This window comes from Telmatherina bonti, assembly GCF_933228915.1.
Source record: "Telmatherina bonti genome assembly, chromosome: 16".
Lineage (NCBI taxonomy): Eukaryota > Metazoa > Chordata > Actinopteri > Atheriniformes > Telmatherinidae > Telmatherina > Telmatherina bonti.
The window spans coordinates 27,161,276-27,186,812 of record NC_136614.1 but is presented as its reverse complement, the minus strand read 5'-3'; the positions used below and the strand labels follow the sequence as shown (position 1 = coordinate 27,186,812).

Sequence of the window (25,537 nt, the reverse complement as noted above, 5' to 3'; positions counted from 1 at the left end):
AAGAGTAGCTTTCACCTTTTCTCTGGCCCGTTGTCTCGTTATCCTCCCACATCTGCCTGCCATGTTGTCATTGCGTGGGCTTTTTCTCTGTTCAACAAAAAAGACCGCTATCAATATTTTCTTTTGATGGTAAAAAGATGGCTGCAAGAGGAGGCTTTGAGATTTCCGTGAAACTGTCATCAAATTCAGGAATCTTATTTTCCATCCGTCTGATTTCAAATGCAGATAACAAAAAAAAAAAAAGTTTGACAGTTCCTTTTTTTTTTTTTTTTTTTTTCATTCCATTCCTCTGACAGTTTGACAGTACATAGTTCTTGCTGTCGGTCTGTCTGTCTTTCAGTCTGTTTGGTTTTCTGCCTCCGTCGGTCTGTCTGGCTTCGTATATCTGTCCTTGATTAGCAATCACCGCAGAACAGCCTGGTGTTGCTCGGAGTGGGAAACTTTAATTCTCCCCACACGGTGCAGAGACAACCAACATCTAGATCCCGGAGCGGTCGCTCCTAGTAAACACAAAAATCACTGATTCTCATTGACATTAGCACTCCAAAAGTATCCAGAAAGGCAAAAGAAGAAGAAAAAAAAAAAGAAAAATCACTGCTTAATCCTCAACTCACTCCCTCGAGGGCCACCGCTTGTTTAGAAATTTGTTGTAGATGCCTGATGGAAGATTTGTTGGTCATCAAACATGAACCTTATGTGTTCTCAAGCATTTAAAAGAGAGAAAAATCAAACAAACACTGAATGCTCAGTAAAAGGAAAAGACAAAAGTAGGAAAATGACGTCCACATGCAGTTAGTGAAGCTAAAACAGAAGCCATACTGCATGTGCCAGAAATTCAAACCCTATTTTCCCACAGAGGGAAAGATATAATAAAACAATCCAATCAGAAAAAAGCAAATGCTAGTGGCGATTTTATTAGTGCCACGTCTGATAGTTAAAAGCAGCTCTCTGTGTTCCCAGTTACGGCTGTCTTTATCCAAACTGGCATTTTAAGCAGGACGGACGAGGCAGAGAGAGCTGACAGGTTCATCCCATCTCATTGTCAGACAAGCTGACTTTGAGTGTTAAATTTTATTCAACACATGCATCGCTTAACCACTTATACAGAGGAAGAGAGGGAAAAAAAAAGAGATACAACAGACCTCTGGCTCTGCAGTTTTAAAATTGCATAACTGTTCAAACGCTAAGAGTCAGATAAAGCGACTCTTGACTCACCTACATAAAAAGCCTTCAGATTTTACATGAAGTCGTATGGATAATAAATGAGGAGCTCAAACAAAGTATTTGTCATCAATCAGGCTGGTCTACTTCTGAGGATTTTGTGACATTTTCACTGTGGGAAGAAAAAAAAAGGAAAAGTGCACAGAAAGTGTATGATAGGATGACAACGCGTACAGAAGATGCTGAGTGTGAAGATTGTTTACTCTGCTGCACCTCCGTGAAAAGATAAAGGCTTCTCAGAAATCGTGCAACTTTTAGCTTTCAGAAAGGATTTGAGACTACTTATATTGGGAATTCAGATCCACCATTAACACCTGGAATTGGGCCTCATCGCTACGTCCATGTAAAAGCAGGCTGGGTGGCATTATTCTAAGCTGCAAAGCAATCAGATTTGTTGCTCATGTTTGTGTTCTGGGCTTTCCTCGCAACAGAGTCAAGTTTCCTGTAAGACCCCATGGCGAGCCTGTCCGCTTTAGAAATGTGAAGTTTCATCTTATCTCGATGATAGAGCTCCACAACAGCGTTTCCTTTCCCATCTCCAGCTAATTCAAAACAACTCTCACCTGCCACGCCGCCTCCCTCTCCTGCTCCTTTCTCCATTCTCTCTCATCAAGCATCCCCAGCGTGCGCCTTCTCAAACTTTAATCTTTTCATTTTCAATACATTTCATAGACACTCGTCACAAGGTTATCCCACTTTTCAAAAGATGTCCCCCTCCCCCTTTTTAGCCTCCAGCTCAGCAGAGATTCAGTAATTTCTGAATCTTCTTTAACTATTCAATACGAGGCTCCCTGACAAAAGGACGAAGTACAGTCGCATGGAGAGGTGTTCTTGATGCACATATGGAAGCTTCGCTAAATACCAATAAATTAAAAAAAAAAAAAAAAAAAAAAAAAAAGAACATACTAAACATAAAAAAAAAAGAACATACAAAAAAAAGAACCCACTGCTAATGTGCAAGAAAAGTGGGAGCATGCTCATAAACAACAACATGTGGCCTTAAAAAAAACTTCAAAGCTGACAAGAACACATGACATTGACATGTTTCCTCATCCTGTCACTCATATGTCAGGCTTCATACTGACGACAGAAAAAAAAACCCCAAAAACACTAAAAGTGATGCTTCTGTGAAACTTCTTGCTACTTTTTTTTTTATTTTTTAGTTTTTTTTCTATTCGGATCAGAGTGAAGCATCGACCGGCTGCTCGATGTTGTGATGGTCGCAGTCTGTTTCAACCCACAAGGCCAATGAAACACAATGTCTAATTTTGCTTCATCATAATGCCTGAAAGTGCGATTTACTTTCCGTGATCAGAGCAAGACGAGCTGCTTTAAGCCAATCAAATCAACGCCCACGACTGACTTTTTGAACGCTAAAAAGCATACAGCGCATGGAAAGTTTTGCAGATTATATAAAGCTCTCTCTGCTGGGTGGAGAGTTTAATGTGTGAGATTATCCTTCCACAAAGAAGATGTACAACTATAAAAATGAATGTTTAGCGGTTGTGTAGAGGCGTGCTCTGCAGAACGGAGCACTTCATTTGGCTTTGCTCGGATAAACTGCTGTCGTGGAGTGCTAGCAGCAGGTATTCATAGAATCCTTATCAGCTGACGATCAGGCAACGCGGCTGGTATATCTAAAGCTGAAATAACACGTCTCATTGAGGACCGCTCCAGATAACTGCAACTAAAAGAAAGTATTAAGTTTATTCATGCTAACTAAGCTCTGTTATTTCATGCATGAAGGGGGGGGGGGGGGGGGGGGGGGGGACTATATTATTGATTCCAAGTAGTTTTCATGCAGGCAAGGTTCATTAGTGATGCTAAATTGATCATGAATGAAGATGTGCCAGCTGTACGTCAACAATTTAAAAAGGTTTCTCCATCTCACAGTAATAAAACACAACAGTCTAATAAACCTAATATTTACACAGTCATACGAAGCTTTGTTTGAAGATTCATTTTGTGGCACGGCTCGACAAATATCAGCGCAGAATAGCACAGGTGAAAACAAACTAACTGTTCATTTTCAGCTTTTAACTAATGAGATGGCCACAGGCTAAACAAATAGCAATCACTGGATGAGATTGCTCTAAAGATCAGAGAAGCACATCACATCAACAAACTCTGGAATGACCGATGTGAACAGAGCACAGCCAAACGCCAGCTGCACGGAGAACCAACAGACACCAAATGAAAAAGACCATATATCACGTTCTTAGATCAAAATATTCTCATAATGTCAAACATAATTCCTACATTTGTGATACATAAGGGCTGGAGGGACGTCTGGTGGTTCTGCTATGACATAAGAAGGAAAAGTGGGCTGAAAATCCAGGAATGCAGGAAAATCCACATCATGTGCTTTCTGAGTAACATGTTGAGAAAAAAAAGGTCAATTTAGATCCATGAATCCTTAAAGGGGTGCTATGATGGTATTTTAAGTTTTCTGAGCTTTCTACAGTGTTACAGTGTTGAATCCTCATCAGACATGTGAACAGTGCTGTTTTTTATCACCTAAACGCATGTTTGAGTTTGAGTTCCAGTACGCTCTCCGTTCGGTTTCCATGGCGAAGAAAAACGCGTCGTTTTAGAGAGTTTTTTTCTACTTGGAAATCCTTGTGACGTCCCGGGGGATAAGGTTCGGTGATTGGTTACCTTCTACTGGTTAACAAGGGCATGTACAAATACATCAGGGGGGTGGAAAACGTGGGATAAAGTTATTTCCAACGATGGCTGGTGAGTTTACCAAAGAGAGACATCCTGCTGCATTCGTTGCTGTGGGTTGCTGTTTTCCACTTCGTTTTCAGGGTCTGATTCAGGTTCCAACATGTAGGGCTGCATGCTATGTGTTGACATTGTATTTTGTTTTTTTATTGAGTTCATATTAGCCTAATCCTTCTGTTTATGAGATGTTACAATGACAGCGAAAGCAGTTGCGGTGCGCGCTCCCGATGTAGTGCAGTGGGGGAGGCGGGGCTTAATGCGGAAGAGTCTCAATCCACTCGTTTTGCCCGCAGACTGATCTGACAGCCTACGGAGAGGGTCGGTCTTAAGTAAATAAAGCAATTTGTGACAATAACTCGATCAATCCCAGCCCTTCTGGTCTCAGAAATAAAAATAAATTAGCCTGAAATGCACATAATAGTTCCACTTCAACAGCTCTCAGTAACAAGTTGCAGTATCAGAGTGCAAGTTTTCAAACACAGATTGAAAGAATTGATTTTTCTAGGAGACATTTCCCAGTAACTAAGTTCATCTTTTTTAAGCTCCGCTTTTGGTGATAATATGTTAAGTGGACAACTCCAACTATAAAACGTCTTAAGAAAAAGGATTAATATCAACTTCCTGTATTTTTATTAACAATAAGAACTCCTTTATTGAAGTGCTTTATTAAAGAGACGGTGTTTTTGTTCAGTCTGAGCGGTGACGTCACCGCTTCCAGCCATGCAGGAAAGCTCACTGAAACCAGCTGAGACAGAGCAGAAAACACACTGCACATGCTTAACAGCAACCAAACAATATCTGCCCAGTTTTCAAGGCTAACCTTTCTGCCGCGCTTAAACCTTGCAGGTAGCAAAGAGAATGTTCTCTGTAAATCTCAGCCGACTGAAAGCCGGATGAGACTATGATTCATTTCTGTGGCGCCACTGGTCATTCAGTGGCAAGTTTACATTCATCTGTCAACTCCAAGTGGCCACACGCTCAAATGTTAGACTGACTTTATGAATAGTTAATGAAGGACAAGCTAACAAGCCCATCCAGAGGATTATGTTCATATTGACTCAAAGTATAAACAGTTAAATGACCATGATGTGGCACGCTGAAAGTCAGGAAATAAGCTTTTTTGTAAATAAATGAGTTGAAGCCAGCTTTAGACACTGAACTAATGGACATCCATAACAGACTTAAAAGTAGTGACAGCAGAGGAAATATTAAGGAAATATGGCTGCATGATGAGACTCACCATTCAGGTGGTTAATCTGATGGATGCAAATCTGAAGATTAAATTTTCTTTTTAGAAAACATCCGATTTTAAAGTTAAAATCTAACATGCAACATCAGGATTTTGCTACGAAAGACTTTATTACAGGGGTCCTGTTCTGTTTCTGTAAAGATCTAAGATTTTCTTCCCTTAATGATGTCAACGGGCTGTAAATGGAGAACAGTTTTTAAAATTATGAAACATTTTTCTCCAGGAAAGTACAATGTTGTGATCAGAACTACTGACGCAAATTTCAATAACTATCGGTACGTTCCTACCAAGTTTGTCCAATCCACAACGCTTTAATACAATCTTTACAAATCACAGCAATCTTCTACACTATCCCAAAACACACACCACCAACATTACTGCCTTATTTCTGGGTTTTTCTTTTTCACATGTAGACATGTGAAGAAGAAATGTGATGCGAGTAATATGGAATGGTATGTGGCAGCAGTAGAAGCATTTAGTTCGCTCAACCCACAGAGGAAAAAAAGAGAAATATTAAGCAAGTGCGGTCTAAAAACACCACAAAGCAAGACACCTTCCCAGAGATCTGCATGAAAGCAGTGCAAAGCTCTTTGCAATACAAATAAAAGCTGTCAATCAACAGACATGTGGTTCTTGTAAAACACCGCCAGAGAATGTTTATTACAGGCAAAAGAAATATAATGAGCAACATTTTAAATCATTTTGACCTGCTTTTACAAGAAAAGAAAATACTGAAAACTGCTGCAAGTTTTTGTCGGGACTTTTCACCAAAGCTGCTGCAAAATGAAGCATTTTAGGTCTAAGGAATCAAAAAATTCTGCTAAATCCTGGAGAAATTGCCTTAATAACGCAATTATTTTCTTCCACAGCCATATTCAGTATTTATCATACTGATTTCATCCAATTCTAGGATGTGTTGTGTATGAATAAACACCGCACATTGATTAACATGTAAGACCAACACGATTTAATATGCTGCATAAATGCATTCTTAAAGTGTAAGTGTAACAACAATATGACTGTTCTGCCCACTCATTTTTCCTTTTTTTTTTAAAAAAAAAAAAATCTAATATATACAGTATGTGCTTCATAAATAACTAATAACTTTTTTTAAAAAAAAGCACATGAATAACAACCAGAGTCTGGAAGTTGTATATTTTCTTTTTGTAGACTAAAAAAAAAACAGGCAAAACAAAACGAGCGAAGCATCGTCGAAGCAGTGAGACAAGATGTGAAAACATGCATTTTAAATACAAAAGATTAAATCAGAAATTGTTTTAAATGACTGCAGTCACATTTAACATCACAGCAGCTTTACAGAGAAAAGCAAACAATCCCACCCTGATGAAATGTTGGTTCATGTCCTGATGGATCCCTTCCCCTGAAGATGGTTTAATCTATAAATACAAAGAAAATGATACTCCAGATCACAGTAGCACTTGGAAGAACATCTTGCATACAAAGTGAAACTAAACTTTCCGCTGACATCTACAAGCATCTTCATCAGCGGGAACCAGAAATAGTTTCGGTTATTAATAGCTTGGATTTAGGCTGTGCAGCGTGTGCATGTCCATGACAGGAGCACAAAAATACATCAAGTTAATTTAACAATTAATAGCTGGTCTAAGAAGAGAAGAATAGCTCTGAATTTACGTGGTTCACTCTTCCAAGTGGCCGGTTTTCCTCCCCATAAACAAAGCAGCTCGATGGTACTTTCCAAAACTCACCATTTGTCCCACATGCACACGTTCACCTACAAACATGTATACAGTTTATCCACAACGTTGCCATAACAATCACATCAGTCTTAAACTCATCCCCATTTATTCACATACATCAGGAAAGCCTAAAACAATAGCTGCTCTGTCCCAGATGACTGCATAATTTATGCTCACGCATGCAGGGGTATCACTTTCACGCACATACTTCTGTGCATGCCTGGCTATTGGACACCATCTGCAGTTGGGCTGGTGTGTTTATGAAGCGCGGGGTCCCCAAACGGCGGAAATCAATACAGACTGTCAGCTTTTTAGTATAGCCATGGACAAAGCAGAGACACGGGGACCATGGAGAGAGCGCTGCCTCTGTCCATCAGACTCTCTATGACCACCAGCAGCTTTGATCGAAGTTGACACAAAAGAAAAAAAAAGAGAGCATGTGAGGAAAGCACGCAGCTAAGAAGATAGAAGAAATGGGCTTCCTACGGTGTTGGCCTGCTCTTGAGGCATTGCTGTCTTTTCTGGGCTGTAATTAAAGCAGAAAGCAGCCTGTGTGTTTCTTCATCGCCTACAGTACAAAAGGACTCCAGTATGGAAGGAGTAAATCCCTGAGTTAAGGTAACAGAGTGGCATCTTGGGAACAATCTCCATATATCTGCTGACGGACCAACACAGCCCCGCGTTCACTGTAGCTTTAAACAAGTGTGCGCTTGCGTGCGAGGCGGGTCACTTAATTGCTCTGGCAGCCATTGAATGATGACAACGGCCACGGTGGGAGCTGGCGAGACTTTGTCTGAATGTATGTAATTATTCAGCACAAAAGGAGGGCTCGCACGGTGCCAGAGTAGATTTACTGTGTCTGTGGTCAGTGCATTCAGCGGGGAATCTAATGATGAGCACTTAGGGGCTAAATTACCAGTGCATTGTTTACCTCTGCTCCGACCAATGCAAACCCTGCTCGGAGCAGGAGGGCCGAGGAAGTGGCAGAGAATTTGCTGGAGCTTTAAGATCTGTACAATAAGGGGAAGCAATGAGAGAAGATGAATGGTATAAATGGGAGCAGAGGCAGGGGAGAGGCGGAAAGGTCCAACTCCTTTTCGGTAAAGGCCCCTTCTCTTCACTTGCTGCTGACAGCCAGCTCACTAGCAAATCCCAGGACGAGGAGGTTGAAACTGCACAGTTTCTGACTGTAACATTTCCAAGCTGGATTTTCCTTTTTTTTTTTTTGCTGTAAACACAAACAGCAAAACAGAAATACCCTCAGATCCAATTTCGACTTAAATATTATGATCACAGGCTGTGCAAAGGCGAGATATGTTTTTAATCTACATCAGCTTGGGGCTTAAAATGATTTAGTGCCCCTCCAACCATCATTTCTGACAGCAGCATGTATCTGAGCAACTGTCAGAGGTCATTTACATAATGAAAGAAGGGAATTACTAAGGAGGCAAAGGCAGGACGAGCCTGCCATTTGGCGGGAGGGAGAAAATGAAGATGGAAGGAAAATGGTTTGGCAAGAAAGTGTTGTTGGACAGAGTAAGTGCAGAGAAAGCAGCAAAAACTGCAGTGAGGAATAAAAGTGGAGAGTGGAGGAGGCGGCAGAAAGATGGAGAAGCAAGAATCACTGCGGAAATGTTTGTAAAATGTGGATATGGTATTAAGGGGGAGGGTGGAAGGGAGGGAACTGGGGGGGAGACTGAATATCAGAAACTTAAAGAAGCCTCCAAAGTGAGTCGGAGGGAAGCTGGCGCCCCATCATCTTACCTTGCCGGATGCTGGAGCCACAGATCCTGCTCCTGTGATGCCTCGCTTGACCGCTATATCGCTGCTCGATGTTGTCACGGCAACTGTAACTGGGGTAGGGAGGAGGGACGGGATGACTGGGAGGGGAAGGAGCCCCGGACGGTTGTTGCCATTGACGACAGCAGAGGCACAGCTATGGTTGGCTCCTCCATTGTGGAGGCCAGAGGGGCGAATGTCTCTCCGCTCCCAGGGTCCCCGGTAGTCCCTCTCAAAGCGGTGGTGGTGGCGTGACATCACTTCCTCTCAGAAGGAACAACAGGGGCAGGCCTGTATGAGATGGAAAGAAGGAGGTCAACGTGACATTCTCTCTTTTTTCTTTTCCATGTTTGGAAATGACGGCAGGAGTAAGAGAAGCTCACACAAAAGGGACTGCTTTTAAGGAGCAAAGAGAGACTCTGGGACAAATAAAGAGTGAGGCATGGAGCGAATTAAGGAGCGAACACACCGACACGGAGGTGTAAACGCTCACAGCATCTGCTCTCTCAGCACCTGACTGACACAAACACACCGTGGTTCATTTGTTGCCTCTAATTCCTATTCTCAGTCATTAACGAAGGCTGCGACAAGAGGGAGCGAGATGAGCACTGCTGAGCCGGTCTATAAAAAAAAAACAAAAAAAACCCACATCATCTGTGCTAAGGAGCTAAATTTGTTACCCGCTTTCACAATGAGAGGTTAAAACAACATGGCTGAGCCAAACGCAAACAGGTAGGGACAATATTATTTCCTAAGGGCAACGAAGCAGTAACGTGACCTTGCGGTCAAAACTCATTCAAGTGAATAGATAAATACCCCTGCAATTACAGCTCATCTCATTCATCTAATGGCTGGTTAATTCAATCACCCTGCCCTTGAAGTGCATTTGAGGGTTCTTCCCTTTTCAGGCACATCAGGCTGTGACAGGCTAAGAGGCGACAGTGAGCTGGAATTACATCAGAATGGAGTATGGTACCATTGTACTGTATGAGCAGCGTATCACTCTTACATTATATCATAAATCAAAGACGCACAGGATCTGAGAAGTGAAATCCATCACTGAGGGGTTTGAAGCACATTGTGCTCACCCTCACCAAAGGCACGTTATGCTTCCCGAGTCCCTGATAACAGATGAAATAAATAAATAACAACCTCAAAACCAGGTTTAGCAAGCCCCATGCAAAATCCCCTGGTCTGTGAGGATAGAATGACAGCAGATGATAAGTCTTTATTCTGCTCGTTGGGGTCTGTCACACTGCTTCTTTGCCTCACAGAGGAGAGAACGCCTTGAAATGCCAGCTTCTCTGTGTGCATCTGTGTGTGTGTGTGTGTGTGTTTGTGCGGCGCCCGAAAGCAGCGTGTGCGACTGAGCGGCTGCAATATGCACGTAATGTTTTGAGACACACATGCTGGAAACTCCACAGTAGTAAGTGAGCATCTTGGAGCAGGCTCCAAATCAAAGGTTTTCTTTTTAAAAGCTTTGATGCCAGCGATACGCCGCGCAGCCTTTGTGTGGGAGCGCCGGCGCTACTGTAACTTTAACTGCTGTGACCATCTTTTCCATTTCACTGCAAAAACACTCACTCTCTGGGCTGCTGCTTTCTTGTAGCCATTTTAATTATGAATTTATTCCCTTTCTCAATCCTCAATTCGTTTATTTCCCTCTCATGCGAGGTCTGCTCTGTGCAAACACGGCGAGCTGATCCGTGGCGACAGAGCCAGTCGGGGCAACTAAAAGCTCCGGGAAACTCTCTCACGCTCTCGGCAGTAACCTTTCTCCCTCTCCATAGTAACCCCTTTTAATAACCTCAAATTTTCCAACAGACTAACCTTGCATTATCTCTAAAAATATGTACAGAGAGAGTAGCTAGGTGCTGGGTCAGTGGAACAATGGCAGAGTAAGTTTTCAGTAACTCTCTAGCTGAGAAATAAGAGGGCAATTGCTGGTATTCTCTATATCAAAAAATGAAAAGAAAAAAAAAAAAAGAGGAAGAAGTTGGGCGTTATCTACAAGTGTCAGAACTGATTACCGCATGTGTTTCCTCTGGTCATTCTTCACCGTTTGTTTTTATTAAACCTGAGCAGAGGTGAAGTGCAAACGTGTGTGTGCATTCTCTGGTGAGGACTAGTTAGTTTGTTCGCTCTATTATAGACAAAGATCAGAATCACACGTCCATAGTAAAAGAAAAAAAAAAACGTGTTTTGTTTGAATTAAAACTCCAAAGAAAAACAAATCTATCCATTTGAACAGAAAAGGAACTAAATCAAGTTAGTTAGTTCTCGTGCAAGAAAGCTTGTTAAAGTAAAAGAATTGTAGCGATCTTGGCCTCCCAGGATTAAAAACATTCAACTGGATTAAACAATAGTTGTTATTTCTTTCTCTGCAGTAAGACTGATCCACACAGGACGAGTAGAGAGTGACCATTTGACCCAAGAGGAGGGGTGACACCCCGAGATTTACACCTTTACTCCCTACAGAATGCAGCTGTGTCAACACGAAGGATTAAAGCACATCTAACAATTTATGGTCGCAGGTCGGGGGAGATGCCGAGAGTCGCATCTGACCAAACCCTGGTTCTGGTCAGAAATGACACTTCTAAGCCAAAAGACGAGACTCCAGGGCGCCAGAACAACCCCTCCCCTGACGGAGAAGGAGACAGAAGGAATCTTTCCCCAATTGAAGGAACCGATCTAACTTAGTCTAAAAGACTGTGGTTAATTGTTTTGGTTGAATCTCTTATTTTCAATTATTTTATCTTGATATGTAATGTAATTCTTTGAACTGATCACACACACACATTAATCATGAACACTGCAGTAAATAATTGTTGAGTATGTTTTCCAAGCTTCAGACTTCTCTTAAGCTACTAATATGAATTAATAAAATGTGAGTTTTCTTTTTTAGGATCACCCAATGAGGACGAGTCATGACAATTAATTAATCCACCTTTAATAAAAATTACATGTAGCCAATCTTTTCATGTGTGAAAGTAATACTATAAAATGCTTTCCTTCGCCAGCAAACGAGGAATCTGCATAACTCTGAAAGAATGTGATTTGATGTGTATTGCGGCAGACAAATCAAGGAGTTGAAAGTATCCTGTTCACATTAATGAGATGCAGAGGGAAGGAACTAGAGCTGACCTGATTGGATAAGGTTGGTCAGCTTCTGACAGAAGCAACTCATGATTGGCTGGAAGTTCGAAAGGCGGGTCTGTTTAAATTAGACTGGCAGACCAACTTCCTGAGCTTTTTCTCCTCCTGAGTTTTCTTTACTTTTTCGTCTCCTCTTAAAGTTTCTGCTTTTCTTTTGTCCTCTGTTTAATTCTTTAGCCTTTCGTCTTCTTTTTCTTTTTGTTATTTCATTATAAGTTTTTACCTCTCCGTTCTTCCGAACGGGAGAAAGTACAACAAGTGTTTATTTGTAACCAGTATTTTTCCCGAGATCAGTAATTAACTAGAACCGTAGCTCCAACTTTTTCCATTACGTCTTTACACGTAAAATCTGGAACTATCTATTTTTGGGACAATCTGGATCATCATCACACCGCTCTGGAACTCCGCTGAACGGATCCAGAAGGTCAGAGTAGCTGCGTAGACCTACATCTTCTGACGCTCCAGGGATCCAATTCCCCCGGAAACGCGCCGAATAGGGGACCAACCACCCGCTTCGACCCACACTCCGGATTCAGCGTTCAAAGTAGGATCTGATAGCGCTCTGACATTTGTGATGTCCCAAACCAGTACATCAAATTCTAATTAAATAATTAAATTCGAATTCTTATCCAAATTTAGAATTATTGAACACGTTCTTGTCAAAGATTTAAGTAAGATAATCATCCCGATTTATTTGCTTAATTCCAACCAGTTTCTTCCTGCTCCATCTCATTTAATTAATCTCAGCGTTCTTTATTAATGTTATAAATGAAATTCCATGTTGACAAATTCATCATACCATCTCACCAATAACATCTCTCCATCATTGCTCATTTTCACTGCTGTATGTTTACCATCATTGTAAATAAATATGTATAATCAATTCGTCCGTTATTGTCATAATTTCTGAATGCACGATTTCTGGTTCATTCGTTCTTAGGATTTACTCCTTGGAAATGAGACTGTTTATTGAATTGAGTTTATTTCAGGTGTCTCATCCGCCTGAATTTTAAGTTAATTAAAGGTGATGAGTGGTGCTCCGAGGTAATTAATAAATTCATAATTTGTAGAGGCTATTCCGCTACAGAATTAATCTGTTTTATTCCTTCCCATCCTTCATATTTATCTAAACAAAAAATAATACAGTGAGCAAAGTCATTTGAAGTGGCTTGCAGGGGGAAGTTGGGGGATTATTCACCAACTAGTCACATGAAAATCACCATAAAATGTTCATTTGATAGCATTTTTTTGATATGTAAAGTCACCAGCCATGTGAGCCTCTTTCTACAAATTACCTCCAGACATGGAGGGTAGGAGATGGTTATCCTCCGTATCTGTAATGAAGCCTTTTTGTGATGATATCACAACTAGATGGGGAAATCTACATCCTTTGGGAAAGACTGTACAGTCATACGCAGTCAAAGTCAGCTCACACGGTCACTAGTTTCCAGTTCTCTTGATGATTACCTGCTCTGCTCACACATCAGTCACCTCAATCGGATGTGACTTGCACTTGGCTTTCAGGTACTGGTTCAGTCAAGTCATCGCACTGAGTGATTTGGAAGTTTGGATTTCCACATAAAGCTTTACACAATCACAAAAGTTGTCATTTTAATGGAGCTCCTTCATGTTCATTTTAACACCAGTACGAGTTGCCAATCTGAGTTGAACACAAGTGCTTCTGGCACCTTTAAATGCCACTTTTTTTTTTTTTTTTTTTAAATAGGAAAAGTAATACAAAATCACAAGGAATACTACAATAATGTAATTTGGCCATGAATCATGGTATTGGGCCATTGTATATTCCACAATTGATTCATCACAAAGATCCTCTTGATATGGTCACTTTCCATTAAAGATTATGTCTGAACCACAACAGTACCATATATCTTGCATAAAAAAGATATATGCTCTTGTTTTATGTACACAGTTGTTTCAAGCAGTGATCTGGTTAAATTAAGGAGTCAAGATGACACACATTTTTATTTTCTTTGAGCTGAAATACACTGGAGAAGATGGCGCTCTAAGCTGGATGGGGGTTAGAGCTGAAAGATGTAGCCAGGAATGGATGACTACATTCGGTCAGTCGACCCTGAATGACCGCTGGTGCTGCACCATGAGAGCTGCACTGAGTGGTCCAATAAAATTACCACCAAGAACCTGAAGGTATTTTTCCTGCATACATGTCCATGGTGACAGAACTGAGGCATGCATATGCTTTACAATCTGAAAGATGTGTGTTTTTTCTTTTCATCTGGCAGCAGCAGCTATGGTGGACCAGGGAGAAGACAGGGAAACGGTGGTTCTGTTCAGATACCTTTATAGATGGTTTCAATTTTTACAATCAGGGCAATGATTTCTGAGCATCACAGCCAACTTTACCAGAACCTTCAGCCAGTTCCTTTGTTAGTTGTGCCCATCTGCAGCTGGAAAACCTTCTCAGTTACTGGATACACACCAAACAGTCCCAAATGATTTTCAGCTAAAAGAGCAAAATGCCAAAGATCCTGTAAAATCGCTGGCTAAAACCCTTTTTAACAGGAGTTTGCCCACACAAAACTCGATCGCCATCCCGAGGCCAGAAGCAGTTGAGCCAGGCAGACTAGGCTGTACAGTCTTCCCTGCAAGGTGACATTCACAACGCAGATCTTTATGCCCAAATCCAATTTTTTTTTTCTTAAACCCATTTTTTTGCATTCACATTATCATTTTAATGCCACCTTAATCACACTTTAGTGTGAACTGTATGTGGCTAGTGTGGCTATAGTGTGAAGTGACGTGCATTTGCAGAGGAAAACACGCCATGTAGAGCGTAGTATCTACAGAAGTAAATATAGATCCTTCACGTGTCAATTTGGAAGTATTTGCCCTGTTAGAGCCAGAACAATTATTCCCAGTCCATTAATGAAATTATTTAAAATTGCTGCATTACCCTTCCACTCACTACTCTGATGTCAAAGGTAAAGAAAATGCAGCTTTACTGTCACACTGAAGTTGCTTAAACAGATCAGATATATCAAAGTGGCTTTGGTCGGGAAAAAAAATATACATAAATATACATAATGAGGCAGAAATACATACAAGCTTGTGTAAAGGAGAAAAAAAAAAAAAAAAGTACCACAGAAATAAATGTTTGGATAAATAAACATCTATCCAAAAGGATATTTCATCAAAATCTGAAATCAGGAGTGTCTCTTCTGGACTGGTTTTATCCACAGTAGTTGATTCGAGTCTAACATTTGGAAATCTAAAACTAGCATTCAGAATAATCTTGTGCAGTTACATTGTTTTATTATAAACAATAACCAAAAAGTGTTATTGCTGCATGTTACATTATGTTTCCCAACTATAGCTGTCAAGGCTCTTTTGATTTCTACTAATACTTCGTTCAAACATGAGACATTTTAAGTGAGTTATAGAAATAATACATTGTGATTTTGTGTAGGAGAGATTCTCACATTACCATGCCTCACATTTTATCACTTACTTACGCATGTGGCATTTCCAGAATCTCGACTCCACATTTCAATATGTACACAATCCTCTGAGTGAATTCCTGTCATCCTTTCACTATGCATGTCAGGATGTACTGGGTAACCAGAGGCTGGGAACTGAGCCCTGCAGAGCAAGTGTCACCGAGACAAATCCCACTACATTCATGGTCCTTGGCGAACAGAAGGATTTAAGCTACTAATTACAGGGACTTAAATTCCATTCGCAGCTATGTTTCTGCGACTCTTTTAAAGCCTTCGTGCATGGCGCGCACAAGTTCACCTTGAGGCTGAGTGCATTTGTTTGTGAGGTTAAGTATCAGGAAGAGATAAAAAAAAAAAAGAAATCTCACTGTCAGAGTTGCCTGTGGAAACCAACACCCAGCACACCTGTGGACTCTGCCACACTAGATAAACACTTAAATGCTTCACATCTCCAATGACACTTTGCTCCACAGCTCCAGGGAGATAATGCCAATGAAGATTTGCCCATTTTCCTTCACATTCAATGAAGTCACTGCCAGCGACCGACTAGACAATGGCCTTTCAGGAGGAGAGATGATAACCTTTGCTGCAAGGCACCACAAGTTTAGTTAATCTAAGAGCCCTTTCAATTTTGTAAAAAGAAAAAAAAAAAAGGAAAATAAGTGACAGCGTTTCAGTCATACCCTACAGCAATTAATGAGATTCTTCGGCTCCTGCAGCCTTGCCGGCATGTTAATAATCTTACCTAAAGGTGTTTCGCATCCTAAATGCTATCGTCTCACTTTAGCTCCTGCTTAAAATAAAAACTGAAGACACAGAATCCTTCGGAGAGATGAGCTAAATGAATGATGATAATTACTGGTCCTCTGACAGCTAAAATAACAGGACAAAGGCTTTTGTTTCCAGCACGAGCAAAAAGGTGTTGAGGAAGAAGGCGAGAATACTATGTCAGCAATCAAATCTAATGAGTCGACTGACTGGCATCTCCATTGTGTTGTCAGTCACGTCGTAAGCTGTGGTGGAGGCGGAAACCACCAGCTTGCTGGGAGTTTTCGATTGCCGTTCTAAAAACCGGCCGCACACCTGCACTGCTGAGGCGTCACAATCCAAATGACACCCAGCTCTCGATGCTTAAAATTCACACCAGCAGATCAGAAAAAAAGCGAGCGCTTGTCGGCATATTTATGCGTGGGCGTGAGGCCAGTCGTAGCAGACATCATCATGACCCGGGTGCCATCGCCATGGAGATGTCCTGTTTGTTTCAAGCCTTCGATAACTTCGGCTCTCATGGCGGTGGCTGAGTGATTAGCCAAAATAAAAAAATTTTAAAAAGTTGTCTGGCAGGTGGAAACGTGAGACACACACCCTTTCGAACAGCATCTGTCACTCCGAGGCGACACGCAGCATGTTGGGTGTGTGTGTGTGTGTGTGTGTGTGTGTGTGTGTGTGTGTGTGTAACAGAGCTGCGTTAACAAAGCCATGTGGGAATATGCAGGGAGCCGCAGATAGACGCGAGGAAAGAGGGAGTGTAACAGATGGACAGAATGTGGCAGCGATGGAGAGACGGCCAGATCACGTGAGCAAGCGAGCAAATGAGAACTAACAGCAGCACGGTGTGTGTAAGCAGAAAGAGAGGAGGGTGTTAAGGCTGGGATCAGAGGGTGTGAGGTGTTGTTCTCCTGTTCTAGGGTGTGATGTTTGCTAAGCAGGCACATTCTCCTCCATGTTTAATACCCCCCAGTAAGTCCCCCTGCTACAGATACTCCCCAAGAGGAAGTGCTCCTTTTCCAATCTGTAGTCATGTTTACTTCGATTGACCCAGCGACAGCCCAGCCTTAACACACACACACACACACACACACACACACACATACAGTCACCTGCTACACTCACAAGTCGCTGCTAATGATCAATCCGTCCATCAGCAAGTCGAATGGCACAAATGAGGACCAGATATAGCAACTGTCCTGTAACTTTATGAGGACATGAAATTGTTGTAAATGAGCGGCCCTGTGGGAGAGGCACAACCACACACACACACACACACACACACACACACACACACACACACACACACACACACACACACACACACACACACACACACAGTAACATTTGCTGGTGCTTGTACTCTCACACACATACACACAAACACAGCAATAGAACTAGACACCATGTGCTGACAGTTCCTCCAGGACAACAGAGGTACTCACACTGATATTCAAATAAAAGGAGACTGTCGGTACAAGAATAGCCTGGAGCAAAGCGAGCCACAAACTCAGGCCCTTTGAATTCTTCGTGCTGCAAGGGGCCAAACTAGATGTGGCTTCTTAATTTGGATGCCATGCATACACACCTGTTAGCAGAAGCATGCAAACACCTGCATCTGAGAGACAAACTATACTTGCGCTGTTAATAAAGTAATGGATTTGTTTTGAGATAAAGGCTTCCTGTGGTTTAAAATATGCTTCCTCTCTAGGAGTTTCCTCCTCTTTTGTTAGTCACAGATCGATGGCAATTGTCAGAAACTCCCTGTTTTCTCTCAGCTTTTGCTCTTCGGGGATGAAGCACAAGCACAATGGAGTGAAAGCTGGAAGGAAACGGAAACACAGAAAATGAAACCTGAAATTCTGCACCTGTCTCGTTCGCCCTAACGGTGTGCAGGTGAAGAGAAAAAAGGGACGTCTTGTCTGTCTCTGAGGAAGCAAGACGGAATGCAGCTACCTGCTGGCATGGAAACCGAAAAGTCTATTGTTGGGATGAATTCTTCACATTAGCAGGTTGAATTAATTCCAGCAGTCTGAGGGAAATTAGTACGTTGTTACTGTTCACACACCTCATTAGAGCTCCGAGTGGAATCAGAAGACACGGAAGTCAGCGACAAATCAGAGCTGGAGATCCTTTTAATACAGAATCAACTGGCTTATAGACCTTTACAACTACATTTAGATTAGATTTTAACAAGTAAAAGGTTTTTTTTTTCAGCAACATTTCCTTCTAACAGGGAAACTTGGAAGTATTTCACATGCTACTAAACAGAAACAGTGATATTAATAGTCTTCAACACATCATATTTAATCTAAACCCTGCACCTCGCACTTCTTTAAGTCATCTGCCTGTTAGGACATCCCCCCAAGATTCAGAGATCATAGTAAAAGACAGCACTTTGTACATTAATCTGACACCTTGATGGATGAAACACTGGTAGGTGACGTGCACACGCTACCTCATTTTGCCAGACAGACACTCCCCGATCATGTCCTCTTTTATAAAGCATGCAAGCAAAGAGCCAAATCACTCAAAATGGATAAAAAAATAAAAATAAAAAAAAAAGGTTCACTTGTATTACAGACAGCAAAAAGAGGAATAAAAGGATCTGAGGCCAAGGGTTATTCTTTCTTCAGATTAAGAAATATTGCATATACCTGCTCATATGACAGGAAATTTCCCACTCAGTGTGCGTCAGCGAAATTCTTTTAGCAGAGCGTAAATGAGTAAAACTTTCTGGTTTAAAAAAAAAAAGAAAAAGCAGCTGTGTGTGTGTGTGTGTGTAGATGTGTATGTGAGGGGGGACACAACATGATGCAAGGCTTTCCAAGCTGCTTGTTTACTATGGTTTGAACACACACACACAGCCTGTTTAGTGTTTTTAACATGGCGAAAACAGCATGGCCTAATTTACCGTCCAAACATTTCAGCTTTCACTGGAACGGGTGCAAACAGGAATGACCACAGCGTTACGAAACGCTGCAACTCCCGTTACTGTAGGGATCCCAGGCATGTCATTAGTCGCAAGGAAAAGAGACGCACCGCAACCTTCACCACCGAAAAACTGCAGCTCAGTTAATTAAAACACCAACTTTCAACAAAACGCTGCATTATCACAACTGCAAGACATGAAACTTGGAGGGGGGGGGGGTCACCCAGAGGCAAGTGCACACTCCCCCATCCAGCCTTCCTGCAAGCTTTTATTTTTTGGGGCTCTAGAGAAGCAAATATCCAGACGCCAATCATGCAGTCTTTACGGTATGTGTGTTGATGTGCATGCATGTGTGTGTGTGTGTGTTTGTGTGTGGGTGTTTGTGCCTATTCTCCGTGGCCCATGGCAGCTGTCGCCTTTTCTCTCCTCACTGCATCCTTTTGCGAATTTCTCTGTTCTCTAAACAAAAACCAACAATGGCATCAAAACAAACAGCTCTCGCTGCCGATGCACGCACACACACACACACACACACACAAACAGCAGTTGGAGTAAATACGAACAACAACGTTCTATAGGCGGCTGTATTGTCAGGCGTACGGAAACACGCATGTGGCCCTGTGCGTAGTCCAGCTGTCTGAGTGGAACGTGGGGGAAGTGAAAGAATAGTGACTTAATTATCTAAATGCCTGCTGCGGAGATTACTCGGGGCAGTGGGCATCCATCTCTTTCAACACCACCAGCCTAAAGTGTGTGGCCAAGGAGGCGAGATCAAGAGATCCAGACATCAATAAGAGAGCTCAGCAATGGGAGGAGGAAAGAAAGGACCAAGAAAATGAACTGAGAACAAGAGATAGGACACAGTGTGGAGGAGTGCAAGAGGAGTGGCTACTGTGACAGTGATGTACAATGGAACCAGGTACGAGCTGGATGGATTTGGTCGGCTACAGAGAGGTCGCCTGCAGCAAGGATCATCACATCTGTCACCATGGATATGCCCAGCGTTTTCGATTATGCTTGTTCCATCGCTTTCATAGAGATGCTCTAAGGCTGGATGGTATCTTGACCTCAGCCCCCCTCCTTGAGAAGAGGCAAACCCTCTGCATGTCAGTCCTCCCCTGGCTTACATCTACGCACATTATTGACTTTTGCACGGGCAAGCGGTTACAAGGGTCACCGTCAGAGCCAAGGGCCTCCGGTTTGATCCAACTTGTGTGCGCACAGTGTTCCCTTGAGCGAGATCTTGAACTCCCACGTGCTTCACAAGTCCCACTTATACTGGGCTGAATGTGCAGCTACAGCTGGGCACAGAATCTGGAGGCTAAAATAGTATCTTGCATAAAAAAAAAAAACTAAAAAAAAAAACACTCTAGAATATCGTACCAATAGAGATCTTTTCTCCAATAACTTTAAAGCCAGTATGATTAGTCTTTTTTATGCATCTGCTTCACATATCTGAGCCTGATTTAACCAAGGGAGGTCCTGAGTGGTCCTACACTTATGTTGCACTGATCCACTTCTGGTAAAAATGGCAAATAGCAGTGGCAGGTTAACAAGGATGTCTTTTTCCGCCAACTGATAGGGTCCAACTAATAAGTGGAAAGTTCTTTATAGGGTCTTAAATGAAAAAGTCGTTATGCATACAGTATAAACTTCATTCCTTGAGATGGTCTTGTTCAGTCGACATTTTAGAGCAAAAGGGTAGGAAATTACATCATTACATTACAGCCAACTTGCTCCGAGTTAAAAACTTCAAGCTTTAGGCTCTTACAGAAGAAACACTGGTAAAGTCATGAGCTGTCCAGTAAACAGAAAAGGAACTACTAATGCACCCTGCCTTCAACAGCGACTAATAATGAGCCACTAAACCAGTTGTACTGCTCCACAACTTCTCATTATGACATACAGCACTTTATTTTACTGGTGGTGTGTAATCTTCTATTTTACCAAACCTTATAAGGGAGGCTGTATTATGTATAACGTCTTCTAGAAAATATGCACACGCTAATGATGCAGAGCGTGTTGTAAAGCCTCAGACAACTCCCCCGGCTTACATCTGTGTATATATGAAACAGCATGAGATAAAGATCCATCACACTCAGACACCTAATTCATCAAATCATCTATCATTCCCTTTATGAAGAGAGAGTGCAGTTAGATAGAAGACCACCACAGGATAATACCCTTGAATAAACCTGGAAAATCATTGGGACCCGCAACCAATCAATCAATCACAAACGCTCTGCAAACATGAGAACTTAGTGGAGGCCATCAGTCTGGATCACCCACAGAATGGAGTTATTACAAGACATTTTTGGGACCATTGGTATTCCCAGAACATAGTTAATAATGCCAGAAACTACTAAACACAGGATTGGACATTTGGAACCATTATCAGTCTACTAAAATAGTTGCTAGTTTCTTTTATGGAGGAAATAAGTTGTTAAAAAATTGGTATACATGTGTGTTAGTCTTCCACCCCTAGTGCCCTGGCACTGATCTCATCTCAGTTTCCTCAGACAGGCTCCCCTTGTGTTCAGGGAGCTCAAGGATTTTGCCTGAGGAATGCTCTGCCCATAGGCTGCCTATCTCTCCTTAGCTAACTCCCAAAAAACAAGCTCCAGTCGGATTCACCCTTATGAAAACATGAAGAACTCTCAAGAAATAGAAAAGTCAACACATAAGTCAAACTTAAATATCAGAAGCCACAGAGCCCCCCCAGATTAAATGCAAAGCCATTTCAAAGACAATACTATTGATTCATCATGCATATGATTACACACAAGTTAATTTGGTTTGAAAGTTTTTGGACTGTAAAAGATAAAACGTTCTTTTTCCACAGAAAAATTACCACAAAGGATGCCAGAAGAAGCAGATCAGTGTGGTTTTCTGTGCTCTTGGCTTGATCTTTAGGGCCTTTTTACAGACTTCACTGAAATGCATTGATACCACGTATCTAATAAATAAAAATGTTAATATTTCTCCATAAATCAAGTGCATTCAAAGTGGCACAACTAAAGCACCAGAAAAGACAAAAGCAGTATCATACTCTGATTAACAGGAATGATTTTGCCTCTTGTCAAGCAAACAAGTTTTGCTGCAGCTCTTCAACTTCTCTTTACAACTAAGAGCAGAAACATGGCTGTTAATGCAGATATCCATTTATTCATGAAGAAAAGAAACTTATTTTATTCCAAGTCAGGCAAACATCATCTCTAATCCAGGTACATCTAAACGGCAGCGCTCTCTAACAGATTAAACCGGGCCATCTGCTTGATTCCCTCGTCGCTCCCGACAGCCGCAGCCCGTCCAGGCAGACTCCGGGCCAGCCAGAAATCCCCCTGAGTGATCCACCAGCATATTAATCCTCCTCAAATCTCAACCTTTTCAAAAGGGCATACACTACGGTATCATCATTGCAGCCTTTTCAGGGCAAGATTACCTCACACTCTCATCCACATGATTCCATCACTTTTGTCTAAAACGACATGAAAAGCAATGAAAGGGTGAGAGGAGATTTCTTTTAGCACGTTTCTGTTTCCACTTGGTTCTAGTCTCCGGGTGCTCTCTCTAAAAGCCATTCTCTGTCGCTGTCCATCGTTTCATATCTGTATGAGCACAGCGGCCTTTCAGAGTGCACGGTGAGTGGCGCCACAGCATGGTCTGGCCCAGAGGAGTGGTTGGAGCAGTATAGATTAATGGCCTGGGAGACAGCCTGGGGCAAGTGGAATGAACAAATAGAGAAGCTACTGAAATGGCTATAAAGAAAAAAAGGAAATAACGGGTGAAGACAAAGAGAATGAGGTGCACACTAAAGATTGGGAATGGTATCGACGTTGGAAATGTGCTCTTTTATAGTGCAGGGACAGCTAAATCTGAATCAGACCAGGTCTGGTATTTCATGGAATTGGACTTATGAACATTTCCTTACTATTCAAGTGGTCTTCAAGGGAAGGTGACAACTTTAATTGGAAAGGTTGCACTGCTTCTGAAGAGATATTTTGTTTTCATGAAGTAGTGTTTCTTAACTTCCCCTCCCTCAGTCAGATTACGCCTGTCCTGCAGCGACTCCACTGACTTCCACTTAAATTCCGGATAAAAAATTCTTGTGTCTCACCTTCAAGGCCAGCCTCAACAGCCTCTGCACCTCACAGAACTCCTTCACACAAACATTCCCAGCTCCTCCACCTGCTGCTTGCATGATCAACATGAGGTCGAGCCCCCACCTCGCCATCTTCACTTTTCTCTGCCACCGAACATAAAACTTTAGATTATCTGACCCTTCTTCAAATACCAGCTTAAAACAACTTGTTAAACAGTCATATTCCCTTTAGTTCTGGTACTGGAATGACTTCAAAGTTGCACTTTGTTACAGTTTTGACTATGTGTTTGTTTTTTATGTCTTTTCCTGTATTCTTTTATCTTGTTTTTTGTACAGTGATCTCAAAAGTCCTGAAAGGTATGTATAAATAAGAGTTCATACTTCTTATTTGATATAAGAAAAAGAAGGATTAGGAAAACAAAGGAAAGCTGAAGAAGAGATGAAGACAATGAAGGAAGAAGGAGGAGATTAAGGCAAAAATGAAGTACAAGTAGTCACCAGGCCAGCAGCTATTCAAAGCAAGGATAGGAGGATTTCCAGACCTTAAACCTATAGCAGCTTGAACAGATGTTGATATCGATATATTTTTATTTTAGACCTGTACAAGAAAAATAAAAATGAGAACAGTAAATGTAGCAACTGATGATAAAGAAAACAATATGTACAGAATTTATGTGGGGAAAAAAAACAAAAAAACAAAAAACAAAACAAAACTTTTTTTCTTTTTAATTTATCGGTACATGACTCAGATATAAAGTCTGAAAAGCAGTAGGAAGAAGTAAGTATTTGTTGATCCCAATCACCTATGCTCAGTTTTCAATCAGCCATCAATTGCTCTTTACAGTAAACCTAAAAGTCTACAAACAATTATCTACGTAGACGTTTGGAAATCACAAACATGACAAACAACATGCAGGATTAGTCCTGTCCCTTTATACCGGTTCACTTTGGCATCATGCAGTTATTTCTTTTGGCGATGGACTGCAGACGGTGTCGTTCACACAGTTATGCAGTTAAAAAATTTCATTGATTGTCTTGCAAATACATAAAAGGTAAACTTTTATGTATTTGGTTACCCTGTTACACTTCCCACCACTATTGCTACAGTTGAGCCAAACAAAATCATAAGAATCTGCTCCTCAACCTACATTATAAATGGTAGGGTTACCATTACCGTAACATGTTAGTTCAGGATAGAGTATTGGGTTTAAGTATAATACAATTTAACCAAATAACGGCATGAAATTACCAATGTAGAAAAAACATCTAACCAAAGCTAAACATTTTAAATTCATGGTTGTACAAAAAGCAAACTTAAGAAGCAATCAAAACCTGTCTAAATCATTAATAAACATCTGTAACAAAGGATTATTACTAATAAATATATGTAACTATATTTTAGTTTAAATAAAGTGGCTTAGTGGCTGTTCAACTCTCTTCTCTGAACATCAAAGTTGCAGTAAAATCACCAGCACTGACAGCAGTTGGATGTCTGGACAGGAAATTGAATAACCTTGATCCACAGAGTTATCAACAATGTTGTTATATTTCCATACACTACACATCATACATGGTCCTACAGTATTAAAAGGGTATTGGAGGCTCTGTGTGTGTGTGTGTTTGTGTGCAGCCTTGTTTTTAAATTCTCCTTGAGCCTTTTATAAAACTGCAGCAAGACCTCTAGAGAATTTGAAATGTGTCACAAACATGTAGCGCCGGCATATTTTTTCTTTTTTTGCTTGCGATCATTGGAATGAATGAAATGCGCTGCAGCTACAGTCGACAGAATTACAGTGGAAAAGGGTTTTCACTTCTTTGTCTCTTCTTCTCACATTCCCTCCCTCCCTTCCTTCTCCATGCCTCAGCTGTACTCTCACACACAATCAGCTGCAGGAGTCTGCGGCCGACATAGATGAGAGAGGGAAAGACACACACACCCACACACAGAGGAGTGGTGAAGGGTTTTAGGCAACATCACAGATAGGGGAAGTGAAGTGAGAGATAAAAGGAGGAAAGAAAGGGAAGAAGGGGAAGCAAGGGAGAAGAACGGGCAACGGCGAGAGAAGGAAAATGAGAAAGCAGTGAGTTGGGTGAAAAGGTGGAACTAAATGCAGGCGAGCGCACACACACACTCATACGTTCTCTAATCAATATGGTGGGAATGTGGCCCTATGGTAAATCACTTTCCTGGCAATAACAGAGAGCAGCCACTATCCCTCTTTTTAATATGTTGCCAGAGTGTCACTGGGTGATACTCTGTAATATATAGCTTGGAAGGAGGGAGAGACAAGGCAGGCAGTAGTTGCATTTGTGTGTATTGGGGTGCCGTGATGTATAGACCAGGGCAGTTGGTCAGCACACAGATAAAAGAGGGGGGATCATGATTAGGTTGGGTAAAAGTGTCCATAC

At 41.5% G+C, this 25,537-nt stretch overlaps 1 protein-coding gene across 1 annotated transcript in view; it reads right to left on the bottom strand.

Moving 5' to 3' along the window:
• The window catches only part of klhl29 (kelch like family member 29), a 247,787-nt gene that overhangs the window by 153,507 nt on the left and 68,743 nt on the right, over positions 1-25,537 (bottom strand). Inside the window, exon 3 of the mRNA XM_079255749.1 lies at positions 8,680-8,985. Coding sequence (XP_079111875.1) covers positions 8,680-8,952 — 273 coding nt within the window. The 5' untranslated portion in view covers positions 8,953-8,985. The remainder of the gene's footprint in view (positions 1-8,679; positions 8,986-25,537) is intronic.